The 24063-nt window shown below is 40.6% G+C and overlaps 3 protein-coding genes across 5 annotated transcripts in view; 1 reads left to right on the plus strand and 2 right to left on the minus strand.

Annotated features, from left to right (window-relative positions):
- The window catches only part of fcgbp (Fc gamma binding protein), a 39098-nt gene extending 37879 nt beyond the window's left edge, over positions 1-1219 (minus strand). Inside the window, exon 1 of the mRNA XM_074654877.1 lies at positions 995-1219. Within this exon, the coding sequence (XP_074510978.1) occupies positions 995-1037 (43 nt within the window). The 5' untranslated portion in view covers positions 1038-1219. The remainder of the gene's footprint in view (positions 1-994) is intronic.
- LOC141779238 (uncharacterized) lies at positions 209-15741 on the plus strand. Of its 3 annotated transcripts, none has more exons than XM_074653985.1 (8): positions 209-356; positions 8210-8270; positions 8588-8620; positions 9596-9643; positions 10892-10942; positions 11084-11152; positions 11362-11404; positions 12537-15741. In XM_074653985.1, exons 2-8 carry the CDS (start codon positions 8219-8221, stop codon positions 12580-12582), a joined length of 342 nt encoding a protein of 113 aa, XP_074510086.1. In that variant the 5' UTR covers positions 209-356; positions 8210-8218; the 3' UTR covers positions 12583-15741. The 3 variants fall into 3 exon arrangements, with proteins under 3 accessions (XP_074510086.1, XP_074510085.1, XP_074510087.1); XM_074653984.1 differs by lacking the exon at positions 209-356 and adding an exon at positions 4218-4383; XM_074653986.1 differs by lacking the exon at positions 209-356 and adding an exon at positions 4226-4388.
- fxyd5 (FXYD domain containing ion transport regulator 5) lies at positions 15055-24063 on the minus strand. Its single transcript, XM_074653983.1, has 10 exons — positions 23899-24063; positions 22525-22570; positions 20457-20555; positions 18917-19063; positions 18771-18824; positions 18154-18228; positions 17724-17753; positions 17009-17083; positions 16891-16933; positions 15055-16453 (listed from the first exon to the last, which is right to left on the minus strand). The coding sequence occupies exons 1-10, from the start codon at positions 23950-23952 to the stop codon at positions 16420-16422; spliced, it is 657 nt and encodes a 218-aa protein (XP_074510084.1). The 5' UTR covers positions 23953-24063; the 3' UTR covers positions 15055-16419.

The following is a 24063-nucleotide window of genomic DNA, read 5'->3' on the forward strand; positions in this document are numbered from 1 at the left end:
ATAAAACATTTGAATATGCAGGAAATGTGCATAAAAAAATAACATGATTTAAAAACAAAGATTAACTACTCTTGAAAGCAGTTGATGATTGACAGTAAACAACTCAGTGTATTGACTGAGAGCAGTGAGCAAGCTTCCCCGTGTGCACAGCAAGTTAACTTTTGCAAGAGATAAGACCGGTGGTGTCAGATTTCAACAAGTTCAGCAGCCAATGGAGAACCTAGTTCCTGACTGGTTACACCTGTATTAACGTGCACACTCACTCTGGCAGTTTCTATGATAACAAGGATCTTGGCGTGGGAGCAACAACATACCAGCAGTGTACAGACAACTCTGAACAACAGCTGAATTTTAATGTAAGTTCACATTTCCGTTATTCTTAAATGAATATAAGATTACAAGCATAACTATTACTTCATACACACTGATTATCTTTTTAGCACAAGCTTCTAATCTAATGTATGGATTGTCATTGTAAATAAATAGCAGTGAGTTAAAATGATAAATGTAACTTATAGCAAAAGCTTTGTGACAAAAAAAAAAGGCACAGTTGGTTTTATGTGATCTATTTTTACATACGTCTTCTAATGCAAAGAAAAAACTGAAAATATCTCAAGACACTAATTACTAACCATAATTCCTTTTTAGCAGTGGAGATAAAGTGTGCACTCTTTTGTTGTCCTAGAGACTGAGACTATAGCCATACCCCACTCGTCACTCAAAACTAGACAAATAGAAGGTAGACAGCAGAAATGTTGAGACTTGGAGTGCTGCAGGTGAAAGAGGAAAAACATAGCTAATGCAAAGTGTGCTGCAAATATTGAAAGGTAAAAAAAAAGAAAAAAGAATGGGACACCGCTGAGTGAAAGAAGCAACATGCAGGACAAACTAGTCAGTTATATTAGCCTAGTCTTTGTGCAAATGACCGTTGAATCTAGTTTAATCACACCTACAGTGCAAACAATAGCTCTGGCGTGTAAACCATGCCACTTACCAAGTCCCAGGAGGCACACCTGGAGCAACAGCACAAACCACATTACTGCACTGAATTAAGGAAAAACAACTATATCGGGTTGGTCTTCCCTACAGCTGATATATTTGCATGCCAGGGAAAGCACCAAACATCGAAAAAGGATGAGCTAGCAACACATTGCCAGCAAGCAACGAAGGGAAAAGATGCCAAAGATGGCCTATTAGCACACCTGCTGCTTGGCACGCCTGGCAATCAAAACGTGTTGACGTCATCAATTAGGCTGCAACTGCCAGGTGATCCTCATTATCATTAACTAGCAGAGCGTGCAGCAGCGTGTCTGATGGTGCCTTCAATGGAGTCGTTTTTTACGACTTCAGGAGAAGAGTTCATGAACGCCCCATGCCTCATGTGGTATTCACTCATTCATTACAATAACAAAGTTATCATCCTCAAAACTGATATCACAACAAACATAAAACATTTACACAGTCAATAACATACATTTTTTTTAATTAAATTTAAAAAAGCATGACATAAATAAAACCAAAAAAAGGGATAATGCGATCATTAGTTATCGGGTCAGATCATTTTCAAGTAATATACAGAGATGTTTGTCATATTTTGATTTCATTCATTTCAGGGACTTAGAGTTGAGTTTCATTATAATAGCACATGGAGATGGGTGGAGTCTTTAAGAATTTTGCCTTGTGAATAAAGAATTTGGCTAAAATCGGTAAAACTATAGGTCCATTTTTTTGTCTTCAAATAAAACACAGTATTCACAACCTCTAAGTGGAAAGTTTGTCTTTTTTTAAATGCGATCTTTATTGAACTCTCATTACAGAGATATAGACAGTTGAAAAAAAAGACAAAAAGAGGATAAAATAAAAATAATTGCATATACATTTCATAATGCCAGGGTTTGTGTTTATGTTATATACATCACGTTATAATAATTTAAAAGTCTTAATGGCTTTTTTGTTTTTAATATAGGGTATGATGGTGCTATACTGTTTTAATTCATTGATAAAAGTAGGAAAGTTGGCTTTGTTCCTGACCATTTTGTCGTATGAATATGAAATTTTCCAAAAATAATGAATCATTTTATGATATACTGCATATCATTTCAAATTGTATCTTGACTAAAATATATCATTACATCAAACATATTTATTTCAACATTCATCTTAAGTTTCTTTTGTAGAAAGTTGGCTACATCCATCCAGAACATTCTTGTATGTATACAGTGAAAGAATAGATGGGGAATACTCTCTTTTTCAAGTCCACAGAACTCACACTTGTATTCAATATCCAGCTTAGGCTCCGAGTTTATGAGTTGCGACGTGTTTGTTAATGTTGTCAGAAATGGCAGAGGTCATAAAAGTTCATTTTTTGGTGCCTAATAAGTGAATATTTTGTAATTTTAGTAGTATATTGTTTTTCTTCGTAATTTTATAATATTTCTGAGGAAAATGTTGATATTCCCAACGGCCTCATCCTCTGTCATTATGCCTTTTTATTTCCTGCATTATGTTACCCACTTGCTTGCTTGCTTAATTGTCAGCCTCTCTGGCTTCTAGACACCGACAGTAACGTAACGTAACGTAACGTAACGTAACGTAACATAACGTAACGTAACGTAACGTAACGTAACGTAACGTAACGTAACGTAACGTAACGTAACGTAACGTAACGTAACGTAACTAAGTAACTGTCGCTTAGCAGCGGTGTTCTCACGACATGAACTTGAACGCCAAGCACGACTTCCCATGTTGTAAAACACAAGCTCACGAGTTTCATTTGAAGGCAACATTAAATGTTGTTTTTTTTCATTACTCAATTTTACCATAAATTGTTAACTTATGGCACATATCATTGCTTTTTATTATTCATGCACTAAGATAGGCTATTATCAGAAGCATCTATCTTGAAAAGATAACATCATGGTTTTCAGGAAACTGTTGTGACATCATTTCTCACTTTGACACGGGAGGTATTTTCCGCTGATGTCAAAACTTTACTCAGAGGCAAAGTTAAGGGGCATTTCTGCGCAATATGAGGTGGCTGTGAATCCCCTACTGTAGGTGAGAATAAAGTTGCCCTGAACTTGGCCCACAGCGGCAGACAGCTTTTCCTGTTAACAAGTCGGTTCCGCTGCGGCTCTCATCGACGGATTACATCTGTGGTGAGTGTGTCAGAGACAGAAAGGTCACACATTGAAATGAAACCTTAAACTTCCACAAACGGAGTTCACATTTTGCAATAGAACTGTCTTTCTCTTGTATTATTGGACGTTTTAAATGTCTTCAGTACTTGACTGTAATACAGAAAATACCAAGTACTACCAAGGATATTTTTTGAAAGATATTACTATCAGCATGTAGCCTGCAGTGCAACTTCTTCCTCCTTTTTCCTCCGTAATTTATTTTCTCAGCTCAAGTTCACCCAAGTTATTGTGAGTTGTTAGATTGTAACTCATGGAGAGAGAATTCAGCTCTAAACAACAGCAGTTCTGTTTGTTAGCTACAATGAGTCAATGTGACAATAACCTGATTTCATCCATTCGGATGTGCAGTGTTCTTTTTAAGGAAGCAGTTTACAGAAGGTGAAGGTGTTGTAAATAAAAACAAAACGTGGCACACCGCAGCACCCCTACTTCCATTTCCTGTGTGTGTACAGTATAAGATTGCCATGCCATGCACAGTGCGCACACAAGTGAACTTCTTGACCTGTTATATTAGTCTGCAAACACATAACAAAGTGATATTCTGCTGTTGTTAATCAAGCTGCTTTGCCCAGGGAGTGTCAGAGGTGAGATATTTGTTGAACCCTTTACATCTTTGTAGTTTTCTTGCACATTTTGTGTTTCTCGGAGGAGTGATGAGGCTGCGTTTCAGAGATATCGGACTGTGAAAACCCTCAATGTGACTGGGATATAGGTCTTGTGATAGTGTTGATAACAAAACAAAGACAAAACCGCTTTGTCTCCATCTGATAAAAAGTAAACCTGAGGTGTACGTGCCCGGAGTACAGTATACCCTGGATCGAGTTGTTGCTGTTTTAGTCACGGTGGAGGTGGAAAATGCCAGATTTATTTTGATATAACCGTAGAGTCAGATCTGTTCATTCTTGTGTGTGTTCACAGGTTTTTGCACACACAGAAAGAGAGAGAGAGAGAGAGAGAGAGAGGAGGGGGCAGGCAAATACAGGATGTGTGTCTCAGCCTTCTTGTCTATCATCATCAGACACACTCTCAAATCCTCTTAGTTGTTTACTGTTGGCCTTATTGGCCTGACGCTCAACAAGTCACCCACACACCACTTGCATTGGAAATAACTGTTTATCGTTGTCAGACTCATTGTTCATCGGTGCTGGTGGATTGTTCACTGGTTTGCATGGCACCAACTGAGGTATTGTGAGTTTTGCTTTATTTTCATTTTATCATTAGCTTCCTTTTTCTGCTTTGTTTGCGGTCCAGTGGCATAGCAGAGTATATGTTATGTTGTAAAAGGAATTTGCATCAACCTCACTTAGATAAACAGCTCCGGTAGAGATGGCAGAGTTGAGTAAACATTTCAATAAGAATATTTTCTCTCTTCACTGAACCAGAGTAAGCTACCACTTTTATAGAATTGAATGGCAATGAATAACAAATGATCTGGGTGCTTTTTGTCCCTTTCTCACTCAGTCTGTTCCCTTGTTGTTGTTGGGCTCATTGTTTTTTAGAGCAAGTCTGTTTTTATTGTTGACACATCTTCACAATAATCAAAGTTTTTCTTCGCTATCTGCCGTCTCTCATATTCCTTTACTTGTATTTGTTTTCCTATGAACTCTCTAAGCCACAGTAATTCTAATATCTTTTGCACGTTAGTGATCGTTATCGCCGGTGTCAGAGTCTTGTCAGCGATGCACTGTGGTTGAGCAGAGGGCTATTATCAGTGCGAGCAGATGAGAAAGACATAGTCCGTGTCTCTGCAAGTAGTTCTGTTTGTATACATGTAGTAAACCTCTGTTTGTGTGTGTTTTGTTGATATATATTGCACTGGGTGGGTTGGAAGGAGCTGGATAGTGTTCATCATTCAAAATTAAAACTGGTAAACAAGATTTACGTGTTCTGTGGGCTGGACTGGCCAGACAGGTATGAGATTCAGGGTTAAACCTGTCAGTGGAGAACTGCGTCGGGGAGAATGGAACAAAAACAAGACAAATTCACCCTCCAGCAACAGTACACTATATGCCTTTCTTGCATCACTGCACTCCAGTTTTATGATTCCTACATTTACCTTCTATGATCTTCGCATCTTTAGCCGGCAGTCAGCTGGTGTGTCTGCTTCATAAGCAAGCCACTGGTTATTATATGTTGCAAATTGGGTCTGGTATTAAAGAGCAAATTCAATCGGCATTCAAATGTACAAGAATATATTACCCAATTTGAAAAATAATACAGGCGTCAGGAGCCGTTTTGATACAGAGGCAGTGGACTGGGTTGATAAATATTTCCAAATTGGATCAGCTTATTATTTCACCCAAAGCGACTCTGAAAAGCAAATTGGATACAGAAGGGGATTTTATTTGCAGCTTCTTAGGTTGTTTGCGTTTGGAGATTTACTGCAGCTATTCAAGAGGCCAGAACAGCCCACACTGCACTCCCTCTCCAATCAGCCTCAGCTGTGTGATTAACATCATTTTTCCTATACAGTCAACAAAAATAGTTCCTAATGCTGTTCTGCTAATTTAGCATGAACATAATCTGGTTGTGGACTGGGCTGTGCTCGTTCTTGTGCGGCCCCACAGAGTGGACATTAACATTTCTAGACAACAACTACCATGGCAGTAGGAGTGGGAATCACCAGAAGCCCCACGATACGATAATATCACGATATGATCATATTGTGATTTTAAACATTTTGCGATATGTGGGGTATTCTGGTCAGATCCCCAGACTATCACAGGGCTTACACATAGAGACAGACAACCATTCACATTCACAGTCACACCTACGGGCAATTTAGAGTCAACAATTAACCTAACCTGCATGTCTTTGGACTGTGGGAGGAAACCGGAGAACCCGGAGAAAACCCACGCTAACACAGGAAGATAATGCAAACTCCACACAGAAGGGCCCAAAGCCAGGTTCGAACCTGCGACCCTCTTGCTGTGAGGCGACAGCGCTCCTGTGTTATCTAATAATATATAGTTTTCACTCTGTTCATCTCAAAGTTTTCATTCACATATCTTGAGATCAGAGGTCAAGGGAGCCCTTTGAAAATGGCCATGCCAGTTTTTCCTCGCCAAAATGTAGCATCATTTTGGAGCGTTATTTGGCATTCTTCCTGACAATCTAACATTACATGGTTGATACCAATCGAAAACTCAGTTTTTTTAGTTTCATATGATACCAGTACCTTCACTCTAGCTTTAAAACTGAGCTACAACCTCTGAAAGACAGGCCGTCACAAGTTGTTAAGAGGTATATATAATAAAAGATTGACGTCCGTGTATCGATACAATATTGCCACGCAAAATATCGCGATACTATGCTGCATTGATATTTCCTCCCACCCCTATATGGCAGTATTAGATGAGATTACAGTTTATGGCCAGAATCCTTTAATTAAACTATCACAAACCAAACAGAAAGAATTAACTGACTAGCCTCCAGTCTTAATGCCAGTGGCTCCTTTCTTTTTCACTTCCATTCACCAAATATGGTGATTAGGATCTACTCGCCATATGGTGGGCATAATCCACTTCCTTAAATTGTAGAAATTAGTAGGAAACAGGGAGTTGGTGACTGCTGTGTGGGGGTGAAGGGTGGGTGTTTGCTGCGATCCCTTGGAGCCCTGCACCTTAACAATGCGGGTCACCTCAGTTTTTTCCTCATTAACTATGAAGGAAGCAAGGACACAATGGCTAACAATGAACAGTCGCCGACACTATTACATTCGGCACAAAGGTCAGTGGTTGTGTACAGTGTCAAACATCGCATGACTATTGGTTCCTGATCTCATGCCAAGCTCAACAGCTAAATCGGACCAATGAGGCTTCATCCGGGAGCTCGACTGGAAGAGAGGTCTTTCCCATGCTTTCCCATTTTAAAAATATCACCGTTCATATTGTGTTGGATACAGCTGGGGCTTTGTTTGGCGGGCCAAGAACATCTGCGTTTCACATCTTATGTGGCGGCGATGGGGAGCGGAGGTAGGGTTTGCGTTGGGCCCCGTGCCATGAGGAAGTTGTGACATTTCTCCTGGAGAACAACAATACACTAAAAAAAGAAATAACAGCCAGTGTAAGAGTGTCACTTGTTTTATGTGATAAGATAAGATAAGATTGACAGATGAATATACGTTCAGGTGAAATCAAACTCATACTTTTTTCTTTTCCAGTTAGCGTGAAAAGAATAGGGCTGCAACTAACTATTATTTTCATTGTTGGTTATTTTTCTCGATTAACCGTTTAATTGTTTGGTCTGTAAAATGTCAGAAAATGGTGAAAAATGTTGATCAGTGTTTCCGAAAGCCCAATATGACATCCTCAAATGTCTTGTTTTGTCCACAACTCAAAGATATTCAGTTTACTGTCATAGAGGAGTAAAGAAACCTGTAAATATTCACATTTAAGAAGCTGGAATCAGATCATTTTATTCTTTAAAAAACGTACTCAAACCGATTAATCGATTATCGAAATAGTTGGTGATTAATTTAGTTGACAACTAAACGATTAATTGTTGCAACTCTAGACAAGAATATTGCTTAGCAGGATCAAAAACACAATTTTTGTGTTGTCAGTGGACGCCATTGGACACTTTTTTGTTGCTCAACACCTGGCTTCCCTTTGCGTAGGGAGGGGAAAATGTTGAATAGACACTTGTTGAAAGCTGACTGTGACAGAATTCTCAGAACAGTTTTTCTGCTGAGCGCTATGGGAAATAAGGTTGTCATTCACTGTCCCTCTCACCACCACCCACTGCAGATTGCTATCTAGAATTGCATGCATGCATGAAAGCAGTTAAAACTCTACACCGACTCGTTGGCTCGAAAACTGTAGTTTTCCACTGACTAGCAACCATGTGATCCTGGAACTCAAAGTGCCACACAAGCCCCAATAATAGACAGCACTGCTGCTTTCCACCTCACCCTGCCTCTAAACCAAAACACCAAGATTCCACGCACATCAATGGCTGAATATTAATAGCAGATATTTTTATCTTGGTTTTCTATTTCCCCCCCGCAGCATTTGAAGATGATGCGATTGCTGTTCCTGTGTCTGCTGCTGCTGCTGCCAGCTGCTACTGGTATGTTCTCATCTCTGTGTGACGCTTGCAGGTGATAAACATCTAATCAGGGTCTGTGCATCCCTGCGCCGGCATGATTTCCTCACCTACCTACCTATGTGCACTGTGTCTGTGCAGATTAATGTATCCACTCACTTTTGAATTATACAACCGCCTGAAAGGTGCTATGGTGAAACAAAGGGCTTGCACATAAGAATAACATTATGCATGTGAAATTAGCAACAATATTCTTAGTGCTGTACTTCCTTGGTATAGATGATACCAGAAAAGAAAAGCAGATGTGAAAGCATTCTAATTCTGTATCTTTTTTTTTGCAGCTGTTTCAGAGGAGATCGAAGGATCCGCTGATGGTACGTAATGCATCTTTATCTGTAAAATAAAGAAAAACAGGAGCACTTTATGAAACCTTTCAAGCAGCTGGGCGCAGTTGTCATAGTGCTATATAACAAGTTATCAAGTGAATGTAACTGGTTCTAGCTTGAAGTCAATTTCTGGTATTTTATTTTTACAAAAGACTTCAGTTCAACAAATATGTTAATTATAATAGTTTAGAGTATGTCCTAATCTAACAAATCTATATTAGAATTTGCAAATAAGTTTAATACACGTCTAATATCTTTCTAATACCTTTGCCTTGTGTTGTTCTTTCCCATAACTAAGGCTACGGAAGTGTAAAAAACAGACTATGTCTAATTAGCGGATCCCCAGTATATTCTCTATCTTTGGTCTTTGGCTGAAAAAAGATAGACAACCTCTGCTTTAGGCCATGTATGAAGTAATTAACAGATGTCAAGGGTCATTCCAGACTAGTCAATTTCATGTCAAACAGAATAACTTCAAAACATGATGTAGATTGTTAATTCCAGCGTGCTGGACAAGAAAGAAATGTTAGATCCTCAACTCACTTCACACAAATGCACAACAGAGCTGCAGGACATTCTGTGATGACTCTCCCATTTCTCACTTAATGGTTTTCGTCATCATTTATAGTTTTGTTATTTACTGCAATTTTGGTCACTTGTTTATGGGTGGGGTTTCTTATTTTCAACTTTTTTATTGCCTTCAATTCAGATGTTTTTGTTTTTTCTGTGTACAATATTGATTCTTGTTTATAGTTTTCATTTTTTCGCTCTCAGAGCTTTTGGTCCTAAACTGACTTCATAAAACCCTCAATCAATAGTGTTGCTAAAAGATTAAAGGTGTTGTCTATATCCGGACTATTGTACAGTAGAAGAAGAACTGTTATTATTTGATGGTGCTCACACCGAGAAGCATAGCTTTTCTGTACTGTCTGTTCAAGCATCTGATTTCTCCTTCCTTCACAGATCCGGATGATGATGATGAGGATAGAGTTGTGCAAAAGATAGAACAAGGTATGTTTATTACCTCAGTTCTCAAGAGTGGATTTGAGGATTTTCTAGTTTCTTCTGCATCACACCCACAAACACTGTAATGGCAGCTGTTCAGAGGAGAGTCTGGGAAGGTTATGGCCTCTATAATTATTGTCAGTAAGTCAGCATTGTGTATAGGTTGCTCTGGCCCGGTGAAATGTGCGGGGCTGTGGCCCCTGTAGGCTTTCCCCTCCTCCCAACCATTAAGCCCTGAATGGAATCAATTAGCTCCCTGGAGGGGCCCGGCGGATTCTGCCGAAAGGCCAATGAACACGTCGACATCTCCGCCATCCTGCTGGCCAGCTAATCAACATTGGCATTCTCATTCTCTCTCCACATCTCCCTCCGTCACTCCTCATCTTCGCTTTGATGGACATTTGATAGAATTACAGATCTGTTTAGAAGAGGGCAGTCGGCTCCTGGAGAAGAAGCCGTTTTGCAAAGAGCTGCGATTCCTCTGAAGCCTCAACTGTCTGCCTCTCTGTAGACACGAGCACATGCTCATATACAGTACACTTAAAGCTTCAGTAGGCAGAACGCTTTTGGCATCATTCAAATATTCCATAACCTCTCAGCATATTGTATTTCAAGTGTTCTGAGAGAAAACTAGACTTCTGCTCCTCCTCATGGCTCTGTTTTCAGTCTTTAAAAAATCTAGCCCGTCATTTCAGGGAGAGCGTTCCTATTGGCTGTGCTCCGGCTGGTGGGCGGTGCTTGGTATTTCTTCAACTGATCTTAACATGGCTGCTAGGTCACAAACTTTCTCATTTTACAGCTAAACAGTACACTACAAGATGTTTCTGAAAACATTTGAGGCGAGAAATAGGCATTATATTAAATAGGCATTATATTTGATCAGCGCTGCCTAGTTTGACCGTTCAATCGGAGTTTGCGAGTGATTGACAGCTGATCAGAGACGACAGGCTCCAGCTCGGCCCTGATTGGTTGTTTTCCTCCGGTCGATGAAATCTTGCAGACGCCATCAGGAGCACCGGAGGACACAGAGGCACATGATTTAAAAAATAAAAATCACTTTTTTTAAATCATATTTGCTCCAATTCTACCCACTGCTGCTTTAATTCCAGATACCTTTTGGTGTTATTGTTGTCCTCTGTATCTGTATCTAGTATAAGTACTGCCTAATGAAGTGTTCTGTGGGGGCTTGAAATGTACAGTACACCTGAAATCAGCAGAACTCATGTTAACTGTTCTCCTCTTCTCTTTGTGCAGATCTTCACAACCAAGGTGCAGATAAAACTACAGGTGTAGAAGAATCGCCAAGTAAGAAAAGTATTTAATTAGAATTAGCGATATATAGTAAACATATTCAAATGTTAGAATACATATCATACACTGGTATCAACTTACCTTACTGCTTGTTTAATACACTTATAACCAACTTTCTTTTTGTTTCTCTTTTAGGTCAGCTCACCCTGATTATCATCATCGTAGCTGTGGTTGTGTTGACTCTCTCAGGCGCTGCAATAGTCAGTAAGTATTCTGTGTTTTGCGGAGACATAATGTAGTGAAATTGTGCCTGCTTCCTTCCCACAGTTGACAAATGCACTGCTGTAAAGCCCCACGGTGCTCAGCCGGAATCTCTGTAGTCCCTGTGTGCCTTGTAAAGCTGTTAATACCTAAGCAAATATGAACTTTTCTCTTGTGTAGCTGTGACCTTTTTTCATTTTTCTTTCTTGCAGCCACACTGTTAGTAAGACGCCACATGAAGAATCGGGAGCGAGGGTAAGGTCAAATTTCTCCACTTTCACAGTTGATATTTGAGAGATGCATGTTCCACTTTACGCTAAGTCAGCCTGCAGGTGACAGAACCAGTCTGGTGGGTAACAGCCGTTCTGCTGCCTTGCCAACGAACCCTGCTTCATCCAAGTCGTCAGCGTCAAAAACCGCAAAACAATACTCGGGTGGCGAAACATAACCAGCATCCACCCATCTGAGCCCGTCTGGACTTGTACAGCAATTAGTGTCACAGCCTGAGGCCCGCTGAACACTCCCCAACTCTAACCCTTCCCATGTTAGCCATCAAACAATAGCCTTAAGACAGAGCCGCTGGGTCTGTATGACCGAACGGGACAAGACCTAACCTGTCCCAAAGCTTACCTCATGAACTGAGGCACGAGTAGATGACTCTGCTCAGAAGTGAAACAACCCTGTAAACACAATTCCTGGAGTCAGGCCAACAATCTGCCAACAGCAGAACAGCCAAACCAGTTATACAGAGAGACGCTCACTCATTGCTTTTTGCCTCCCTTCTACACCTTTGCTTATTTAACCGCAGGTAGCTCCAGGAAGGCTTTCTGCCGACCAATCAGTTTGTCTTGTTTTGAGGGTGCAGTAATAATAATACATGACCCTGTAGGTCTGGGTCAGAGAGGTTACGGAGTTCAAGTTTGTCCCCAGAGATCTCCGAGCGGCAGGCGAGCTGCCATCATGGAGCAGACGCCCGAGACAATCTGCAAGGGTTAAATTCCTCTGCAGGATTACCGGCTGCCTCCCGGGGCTGCAGTCAGCTCTGGCAGTGTTTGGTGCTGACTGATCGCTCTGCTGAAAAGAGGCTTAATCACACAGCAACCTCTGGCTTGTTGGATCAACAGCGCCTTGCCAGGTTTATAAGTCCCACCTGGGGATGAGCTGTGTTTTTGAGGTGGTGCAGTCACCGTGCACCTGTCAGAGCCCTGCAGCATGAGGCAGACGTGTCGTTTCCTGAATTCCGACACGCGGGGATGTTTCTTGTGTCTTTCTGCTAACAAACTGAGAAAGTGCCTAAAAATATCTTGAAGATGACATACTTTTGCCCTGTCTCCCCTCACCCCCTCCTTCGCCTGTCCTCCCTCTCTCTCTCTCTCTCTCTCTTCAGGATCTACTTCGTGCCTACAGAGCAGGACCAGAAAGGGGCTGTCTAGTTCCTGGTGGAGTAGCAGTCCTATAATAATCAGACGAGAGGAGCAATGCACCGGGCTATGTCACCTCCTACTCTTTTGACTCAGGACAGTTAGACTTCTTTGCACAACAGCCTGCTTCTCACCATTCAGTTCATTTCTCACTCCTACACCAATACTTATGCCTTTTTTTTTTTTTTTTACTGTAGTATACTTCTGTCTTTGTCCCAGCCATTTAAACTCCACATACACGCAATTTAGCCGAGGACATTTGGAACACATTCAAACCTTCTAATTGGATTCTATTTGAGGAATCCAAATCAAAGCCAGTGAATATGGCTTAAAGCTTCTTTTGTTAAAAGGGATAATTTAGCACAGCCAGAGCTCCCCCTTTTTTTTTTTTTTACTACCTGAAACAAGAAATTATTCCCACCAGCTATGCGGTGAAACTGTATTTGCGTTTGATTCGGTGCTCGTGGAACAGACCTGTCTGTATGAAATGGTCGATGAGTGAGACAAACCATGCTAATCCACACTAAGCCAGCCCAGTGCTCACTTCATTCTCCTATTCACTTGTCTGACACCTTCTGTTCCTGGCCCATTAGGAATGACAGGAGGCAGTGCAATAGGGAGATAAAAAACCTGTTCCCCCTCTTCTCAACCTCAGTAAAAAAAAAAGAAACAAGTGGAAATAGCCAGTGTGAACATCTTCTCGCGAGGCAGCAAATTAATCGACCGCCATGAATGATGTTTTCTTTTCCCCCCCTCTCTGTTTCGTTTTGAAAAGCGTTCACTTTAGTCCTGCGGATTGTAAATACAACAGCTCTCTGAATGCCGTAGAGAGTTAGATTAATGCCTCACACTGGTAGAAAGAAGCTGGGTGTGAGGGGGAGGGATAAAATCTCACGAATCAAATAAAGTGCTGGAGATGATTGGGAAAATACCAACAATGAGAGCATGATGGCTTCTCTGTTTTCATTTAAATGGAAATCAATCATGCCCTGCGAAAGAAAGCTTCCTATGCAAAAACCCGAGGCACCGGTTGCCTTATTTGTTCTAGTACAGAGAAGGCAAAGGTTAAAGGGGAATGGGACACGCTCCTGTTCGACATGACAGTATTTTATTTGTGGCTTCACGAGGACACTTGTAATGGAGTAAGCAACGCTGGGAATGGCTAGGGTTAAACACTGGATTTGTCAAAGCAGGATCTCACTTTGCTCTTCCACTAAATCTTGCAGCTAATCTCGCCACTGGGGGATGGGGCTTGGCTCCAGTCCAGACAGTTTTGAGAGCAAAAACAATTGTGCAGTCACGTCCTCTTCTGGGTGTACCGTGGCTATGCATTAGGTCTGTGCTGAAGCGTCGTCTTAAAAAAAACGATGCATTTATTTAGCACAAACAAATCGGCTGATGCGATTATTGTTTGTGCGTTTGATTTACCGTTCGTATTTGTGTACAGTATGTGTTATTTCTCGAAAGCGTAGCATTGCCCAATAAGCCTTCAACATGGGTCAGCATTTCAAAGGGAGGACAATTGGACAAAAATTGCAGTACAAAACATTTCAGTTTTTTACGTCTTTGTAGTCATATTTACTCATTCACTATTTCTGTTGGACAAACAAAACCACAATGGAGCAACATTTGTATTCTCTTTCAAGGATTTTTCCCCCCCCAAAATGCAGAAAGCAAACAGACTTGTGCACAAATCCAAAGAGAAATGCAGTATTTGGTCCAGCCATGTGACCAAAACTCTGCTCAATTATTCCCTCCTGTAAAGCCGCTCCGCTGTGACACTACTCATGTAAATGCAACCAAATGTAGATGTTGAGCTTTTGTTTCTTTCTCAATGGGATTTTTGTGGGAAATAGTTATCCTTTTTTGGCTGATTGTTTTTTTTCTCTGCAGGCTAGAGTACGGTGTCCCTGAGGGCTCAATGCACTGCAACTAAAGAAAACACATGCAAAGAGACAAAACTCAAGCAAATGAAGAAAATATCATCATCAATGTGAGAACACATGAGCGACATTTAGGAAAAAATGCTGCAAACTCAACCAAATATACACAAAAGAAACCAAATACATGTGCTGCAAATACATGCAAGTTCTATGCACCTTGCAGCGTTCCTGTATTTCGCTGTGTTTTGTGCATTTGCAAGATGTTTTCTCCATTTGCTTGTGTCTCGATTTAATTGCATGTGTTTTTTTAAAGTTGTAGTGCGTTGAGCTTTCAGAGCCACCGCACTAAAGGCATTGTTTGATATTACGCAATTGTTCTACAGTAGCTTATAATATATAATATATTGTATGTATTTACAGATTTACCGACCTATGTATTTGCATTGTGTCTTTTAATGGAAAAAATATTGTGTTTGTTTGGCTGAATGGTCTTTTTATATACGTGTTGTTAAGGGGTGATGTGTTCTCTCCACTGTTCTTTTATAAAGTGTGTGTAAGAAATGTTGTGGTGGGTGGGAGTCAATTATTTGCAAAAAAAGTATTTTATGTAATATATTTGTATTTTAGTCATATTGAAGCAAAAAAGTTAAATTTGGACTTAATGTTGAATACACATATGTAATTGTTAGGGCTGTCCCGAATACCATTTTTGGGGCTTTGAAGCTTCGGTGAGAAGTATTCAAAGGTATTTGTAAATTCGGGGACAGTGCCGCTGTCACACTACAGTACACACACACGCACCTCTACACATAACAAACAACGATATCTGTCCGAGAATAACTAATAATAATTAATGTTGAATATGAATAATGTTGTGGGATTATTCCTTATTTCATGGGCTATTTGGGGATTTATACATTATTACATACTTATACATAAAAAAAACAAAGCATTCGAATACTGATTTGGGGGTCGATTACCATGGCAACGGTCAAAGCTTCGAAGCATTCGGGTCAGCCCTAGTAACTGTGTATCCACATGAACCCATACCATATTATTTGTGCCAAAGGCAGTCACATTTTTAATATATAATATAATTATTTACAAAGTATAACCAAGTATCTGACAAGAAAACAATTGCAGTCACATCATATCATGAATGGATTCTGTTTGCACATCTGCTCTCTCCTTGATTTTGTTCTGATAGCTGTTAGAACAGTGAATACTACTGTTTATTATGTAGGTATGCTGAACTCTGTTGATTTTGAAATTAAATCTGTTACAAAAATTTGCTTGGTTTCTCCTGGTTTGTCGCCTGCATCGTTTTGATGCCATATGGATGCAAAGATAATGCTCCAGTGGATCTTGTTTAATCTCGGGCTTTACTCACTTACAAGCATAGAGCCACTAAGAAGCTTAGACACCCCTTACTAAACATCACGTTTCTGTTGAGATTGAAAGTGTAAAGAGCGTGCAGTATCTATCAGGAAGTGGAAGTGACCCAGCTTCAGTTTCATGTCGTGCTAGATTGTCAAATGTAGGATGCTATGTGGTTATTCTTCATAACCTTTAATAATAATCCTGGCTGTGAGACACTGCCTATGGCGGTGTTATCAGTTATAAGGTCATTAGAAACAAGCCTGCTTCGTGGCTGAAGGTGTGATTAAAATATGAATCATCTCTTCATGATTTGCCAAGATAAAATTGTTTTACTTTTTTTAGTACGGTAAAGTAAAGAAATTACTTTTGACAAAGATTAAGCAGGTGATGGTTCCACTTTTTCCACTTGTCAGCATGATTCATGTTTTCTATGTTTATTGAGTGTTTTTCTATGACAGTGTTACCAAGCAACATATATACAGTCAGTCGATTATACATCCACACGCACGCTGCCAGGTTTTTTTTTCTCTTGATGCAGTCCTGGTTGGTTTCTTGCAGCTCTGTGCTTTTATCAATGTACACATGCTCACTCTCCTTTCGCTTGGACCACTCGATATGATCTGGAAAATAAACACATTGAAAGAATCGAGCGGTATTTAAGCAATCAATTATATTTATCAAACACAAATATACCACAGTAAGGAAAATAAACAGTTGTTCTGTTATGGTTTCGCCCAACAAATAGCTTAATCATAATCTTTTTATCTATTAATCATCACAGAGATTTTAGTCAGCATTCTGTTGGGCTATTATATGTCTGAAGTGACTGATTGTTTGCCATACATCATCCAGTAGCCTGTGATATAAATTAACTCATTCAGCTGCAGTTTCCCCAACATGGTGCTGTAAGCACGGCCACCCCTTCGTGCCCATGGTCTGTAATTTAGTCTTAAATTATTCAGCACACGTGCTAATCACGCACCTCTCAAACACTGCAAAAAATACAAAATGTGAACATTTACTAGAATGAATGAAATAAAAAGCTGTAAGTACTTACTTTGATGACCTTTTGCGACAGGGCAGCCGACAGGTCCTGCCACCTACAGTTAGAGATAAGCAAGATAGTGAGAAGGGCGGTTGAATATAATTACTGTGATTTACAGAGTCATACTTACAGCCAAGGACCATGATGCCCAGGATGAAAAGTACCGCTGCAATGGACAGTCCAGCAACACGCAGGGAATGATAATCTAGACACATAAAACACAAATCAAACACCCAACCATACAGAAGACACAACAGGTGATTACACAAAACTAGAATGACCACCTAGCGGTTGTATGCCTCCGCCAGCCAGTCAAGTTGCAGTTTACATCCATGTCTGTCTAAAAGGTCATCACTTCATCATTTTATCCTATTCCACATTTGTGTGAAATTGTCATATTTAACATTTGGATCCTTGAGTTAAAGCCAAAAATGTTTTTTTGTGAGGTCACAATGACCTTTGACCACCAAATTGTAAACAGTTAATTTAGTCCAATTGGATGTTTGTGCCAGATTTGAAGAAATTCGTTCAAGGCGTTCTTGAGATAGCATGAGAATGGGACAGACGTGAGGTCACAGTGACCTCGACCTTTGAACATCTAAATGTAATCACTTTATCCTTGAGTAAAAGTGGACGTTTGTGCAAAGTTTGAAGAAATTCCTTGAAGGCGTTCTAGAGATATCACGATTGGGATGGACGTGCGGTCACTGTGACCTTTGACCACCAAAATTGAATTTGTTCATCCACAAGTCCAAGTGGAAGTTTGTGCCAAATTTGAAGGAATTCCCTCCAGGCGTTGGATGGACTGGACAGACATAAAAACACAGTCAAATGTAGCTTCTCACCATAGACGAAATCTTTATCCCACTTCCAATCTATAAGAAGTAAAAGAAAAGTGTTGAATTAAGTTTGACTGTTGAACACAGAAAGCCTCTACAGGAAAGAGAGCGAGGATCACCAGGGAACAACAGTCAGAGATAGCCTGACAGATCTACTGGCCCCGCTGACATGCTGCTGATGGTGTATCAAAACCCTATCTGTGGTAAGCCAGCACAGCATGAGGACACAAATATCTTATCTCTTCTTGCATAAGGTACAATCAAGCATTAATCTGTTGGCAAGACAGGAAGTGAGGTGCTCTGTTCTACCACTCCGCCACAGGTTTTGTTTGGAAGACAGGGAATTGTGATACTGTCAGTCTGCCACGAGATAACAATAAAACCGCAACGCCTGTGGCATTTAAGGTAACTACGGAGTAGTAACATTTTTAGTCACCCCGGGCAACAGCTTGATGGGTACCGTTTTTGGTGGTTTTCTTAGTTGTGGATGGGGAAGATGTCACAGTGGATGCTGAAAAAACAGTAAAAACATTTCCTTTTTGATTTAATATCTATAAAAGGTTAATATGTAGAATGCACAGATTTATAATGCAAAATTTCATATATGGGACCATATTTTTTCTGGGACTCCTTATCTTTGCCATTCGATTCCATAAATAATTACTTCTCATTAAATTCCAGGTGCATTCTTATGTTTAACTCCATTTTTAATTGAATTTCTGAATATTTCAGTGGAATGGCTCTCTTAGGAAATTTCGGCTGACACTTTTTAAAGCATATCAGCGCGCTCTCTGTCGCTCTCACTCTAGCTCTCTCCCTTCCCCCGGTGCTGTAAAACGCAGCAGAAATACTCCTCTGTACTGTATATCTCAACAAGGACAGGGAGTTTAATATTTTCTAATTACCTCATAATTAGTTTTAAAGGGAGAAAGCTTACAGTAAGCCTTTGCTATTGGTGTGAGGGGATGTTATAGCCTACTGGAGAGCTCTATCCACCAGCCAAACTCAATGGCTTCAGCCACTGGATGTATAAGAGAGGGTGCAGACTGTTACCTGGAGTGGTTGTGGGCTTCGGTTGTGGTTTTGTTGTTTGTTGTTCTTTGGGAGCTAAAGGGACAGGAACATAAAAATGGCATCAGGTTAAATTGAAATCATGGGTGTCACGTATAGCCTACATCATTAACAACACAACAGACTACCTGTTGCAGTCTTATTTTGTGATGTGGTGGGGGTGACGTTGACTGGGTTGCTGGTGTTCCGTCTTGTGGTTCCTTCAGCGGGGCCAGTTTCCGGGGCGGAGTCAGCATCTCTGGTGGTTCTGCTTCCCATTCTGCTTCCTGTTACATCTAGAAAGCAACAGAATTACATGAAACTGAAAGACGCATGGCCTTTTGTCATAAAAAGATATTAGATAAAATGATATTAGATAGCTAGCTTGATATATAGGTGTGTAATATAAACCATTTATCAAATATTTATACACTGCTTATAGAGTTTTTCTCATTCGCTTTGGCTCAATTCTCCAATGAAAATTACTTTTTTTAAAACAATGAGCTGATATCTCTGAATAATTAGGTAGTTGTTCACAACAGATTAGAATTTCTCATTCATTCAAGCAAATTGCACTAGTTTTGGCAGATGTGTGCAAAAGAGTCCGTACAATTGTCTATTAACCACTTGGACATGTCTTGTCCAACACACATTGTCGTCCTCTTCACAACTTCTAAACATTCTTTCATCATTTGAGCCATCGCATGCAAAATGATCCATTCAATAATCAAAATCTGTCAGACATACATGTATATTTCATAAATGGTACAGTTTGTTGGTTTTTACTGAACTACCGCAGCTTTTTTCATATTTGCCTGAAAGCTGAATTGTAAACAGAATGTGCATGTCCTGTTTCTGTGTATACAGTATTGAAGCCTATAGTATTGACTTTTCCCAGTAAACTTTTACCTGCTGTTGAAATGGGAATCTAAAAATTCGATACACATAACCTTAAGGTAGAAAAAACTGACATATAGTACAGTAAAAAGTCAATGTGTAAAAAAAAACCTGAGATTTGTATATAAGAAACATTTCCAGGGTTGACTGCTGTGGTGAAAAAACACCTCAACATTTTGACCAGTACGGCTCACACAATGACAAAACTTCTCATTTTGGTGGCGTTGGCCAATTTACTGACACAATAACTAGGTTTTGAAGCACGGCAAGTGTTTTGGGTGAGTTACCACCTTTTGCAATAGAGCTGTGATGTATCATGAAACAGTTGTGACAACTGCACTCACAGTTTAGAAAATGTTGTTTCAAAGACTGTTTCAAAAAATTTGCCAAAGCGACGGAGAAAAACTGTAAATGTGTTGCTATTTTTACTCTTTCGCTATGTTGCTAATTACTTTACAGATTACGATTTTGCACACAAAACACATGATGGATTTATAAAATAAGATGCGCTATGCAACAGTATATAAAACGTTTAATTGAGCTCCAACTCCGGACAGACAGACAGACAGACAGATACATAGACAGGTAGACAGATAGATAGACAGGTAGATAGACAGGTAGATAGGCAGGCAGACAGATTCATAGATTGATTGATAGGTATATTTTAGTTTAGAAATAACTTTTATGACTAACATGTATGATTATGGATAGTAACTGTAAAAAATGAAATAGCCTGGAGACTGAAGAGGCTGCAAAGCGGCATTTCTCAGTCTATAGCCACGAGTAGCGTACCGGTGGGAGTCGCAGCAGCGGGCATTGTTGGTGAGTTTGCCATGTTGTTGCTCACAGACTGCATTTGATCCGCGGGTGGTGGAGTCTGAGCCCCCGACACTGCGGGGAAAAAACAAGACACATTTTAATCACGAAAAACACAAGTCAGATGAAGCCTCACAGCGAGCCCCCGATACAGTAATCTTTACAGGAAGAACAAAGAGCAGTGTTGTTTACCCCAGTGACTTTCTCAAACAATGCTGTGATGTATTCCTGACAGAGGCCAGACTTGAGAATGTGTCTGGTCCATGCAGGGGAGAGAGAGGCCTGCAGATGCACTGAGAGCATGTCACAGTAATAGTGCTGTGAGTGGGGCAGCGCGGCACAGTTACAAAGAAGTGGCTCTCACAAAACCTCTGGCTACAACAGAGCTGGATTGTTGTGTGAAGCGGCGGGACAGTGAGGCCGTTGTCTGTTTACTCACTCAGCACCTTCCAATTAGTGCTGAAGCTTTATAAAAACCTCGACTTTCTGGGGATAATGCTGTGATTTCAACTACTTTGATTAACCCATCAACTTGACTAAGGGTGTTAACATTTATAGCTGACTATTTTTTTATGTGTCAGATATTATGTGTAGAGGGAAACCTTCATTTTGTTCGTAGTAAACCTTTTATATTACAGTCATCTGCAGATCTAAGATGTTTAGTGTGATCTTATTCCTTATCTGGAATAAGATAAATCTGGACCTTTAGTTTTCTAAGCCCACATTAGGACCCACATTTTAATGCATACTCAGTATTCTTAGTTATTACATTATCTTACTCTTGAATATTAATGCCAAGATGTATGTAAACTCTTTAAAAGCATTTAAATGGGAACTCCACCTATACTCAAGTCATACTGAGGAGTACTACTCTGAGAAAATAACCCTGATGACATCATGCCAACACATTTTCACTCCCAACACGGGGTCTTGCATTGCTTTTGGACGGAACAGGGACGGCGTGTCAATATACGTTCATTATTAGATGCATAGTGTCCTTTCAAAATAAATTTTCCGTTTTCACAGGAAGTTAGGTTTAGGCAAAACAACCACTTAGTTAGGGTCATGGTTGTGTAAAGGGAACTGGATACAGCGTTGGAGGAGGGCGCCCATTCATTCCTATGAGAGTTGCTCAATGGCGCATGAAGCTAAAATGGCTCGACTGCCGAATGATAAAGTACCCGGATGATCCGGCGATCTTCTGCATCCATTGGGCCCAAAGAGCAGACGCAATAGCGTTTCCTTTAACTTGAAAGCCTGGTTCTTCACATACTGTCGCTAAACGGTGCCTTCGTACGTCGGTTTCGATGCCGAGGGGTGCTGCCCAATCTGCTGTATTTGACAAGTTGGGAGTGAGACTGGGTTGGTCATGCCTATAGGCATTTACCCAGGGGGTAGAGTCTACACTACAGATCTTACTGGGGATGAAAAGTTAAATATCTTGGCTTCTGCTGCATTAATTTAGTCCATTCTTTTTAAAATCTGTCTCTTACAAGTCCCCCAATTTTATGGAAGTGACACACTAAATCACTGGTGTACCCCTTTAAGTTGCAAGCTGCAGCTTTAAGCGATGTAATACTGAAAGAAGAAATAACACATTCTTCCTCTTGCAAACAGTCTGATGAATCATCATGAGCAGTAAAACACACACTTGCTCAATTCCAGACACTCCGGAGCTGTACTGCTGCAGTCTTAGCTCATCTGGTGGGACTAGCTTATGGTGGCTAATACTGCAGCTGCCCTTACAATGTACGTACTGTTGTATGCAGTACAGTATGCACACAATTGGGACGTACTACTTCATCATAACATTGTGCCATGAACTTTGACCCTGTTACTCATCCCGCTGTGTAGAGGATTGTGGGTCAGAATAGCCAGTAAAGCATGCTGGCTTGCATACTGCAAAATGTGACGGGATGTAGTAGGACATCCTGGTATTATTAATAACATAATACTATGTATTGGGACATACTTAATGTCATAGTATGAGTATTGGAACCCACAGATAGACTCAGTATAAAGTCATTTCACTCAATACACTCACCTTTTAACATGACAAACAGGAAGAAGGTCAAGGAGGTAAAATAAATCTGAAAGAAAAAACAAAAATATTATGAGGAGAGGAGGTGACACAATGATGCAGAAAGTATAAAGTTTAAACCAAGTTGTATTTCAACTTGTGCAGTTTTTTCACATCCTGCATGTGTTTACCACTTTACCGAAGATCTGTTTATCCTAGGTAAGAAACCTTGCATCTGTGGCAGAGGATTGGAGCAGCAGTTTTTTAATGTCTCTGTAGCCGCGGTTACGATGTTACAATTGTTCAACAAGGGCATGAGTGCAAGGTGAACATAGACTAAATGGTATATTAAAGGATTGAAGCGAGAGAGCATTCACTCTGGAACATTTTGTACATTACAGCAAATGTACCAGACAGGAAGTTACTCTCATTGAGGTTAGGCACCACATGGCCACTTCTTCTCCTTCCTCCTAAAGCACACACACGCAACATCTCCCACACTCCTCCCACACACGCAGCATGACAAAAAACAAAACAGATTCTCACTTTGAATGTCAAACTTTATAAGATACACGTATCATAACCACAATTTTTCTATTCATTTGTCAAAAATGAGTGATGGAGGCCGCACATTGTGTATACGATCCTCCCACACATGTCTGTGTTGAACTCTGTGGCACTACTGATCAAACTTCATCACATTTTTTAAGTTTGCTACTGTCACCAATTAAAAAAAATGGCATTGGAGGATGTGTCAAAACAACTCCTCTTAGCGAAATGGAAATCCTGTATAGGCCTAGTGGTGATTCTCTGAATCAGTGGAAAAACACACTCTTTCCTCCCCCTCACAACATATTGCCCCTAGCTTGAAACAAAACACTATAGAAAAACAGAAAGTAGGCAAAAAGCTGTCTGATATTGCATGATTTTATAGCAATGCAGAGAGCCGAGCAGGTATACAGCAGAGGCAGGTAGAGTGACGGATGGAGGTCCAGACCAGTGCCTCGGTTTGAATCCACCCCCAGCAGAAAATGAATCTCGCTCTTTGACCTATCCTGGTGGCAGCTCGTCCTCCGGGCTTGGAACAGCGTGACAGGTGAGCGTCCGTGGCCGTCATGAGCTGTGACAGCTCAGATTAGCAGGTCATGCCAATCTTCATTTCACTCCAGAGCATATGTCAAGATGAGGCCTGTTTCCCCTGGGCTGTACAGGCGTCTCTCCCTTCCCCTAGTCTGACCTGCCTGCCTGTTTGTCACATCCAGCACTCTCACTCACTCTCCGTCTGTCTGTTCATCCGTTTGTCTGTCATCCCCCATCAATCTCCTTTTAGTCGGCCTCGCCAAAAACACCCCACAGCCCCTCTGATATTTAGTCATCCATCCAGGCTATTATGCTTACCTTAGTATCCATCCTGAGAGTTGCCCGAGTCCAGAGATTCATCCACAGCCTCATCACCCACGGTGCTTTCCTCTGTACGTCACTCGTCAAAGGCAGATATGCAAACTGCTAACCAACCACACCCATGTGCTCACCATCACTACTTCCTCATCCAACTGTCTGAAC

The sequence above is a fragment of the Sebastes fasciatus genome, chromosome 12, assembly GCF_043250625.1.
Source record: "Sebastes fasciatus isolate fSebFas1 chromosome 12, fSebFas1.pri, whole genome shotgun sequence".
NCBI classification, from domain to species: Eukaryota; Metazoa; Chordata; class Actinopteri; order Perciformes; family Sebastidae; genus Sebastes; species Sebastes fasciatus.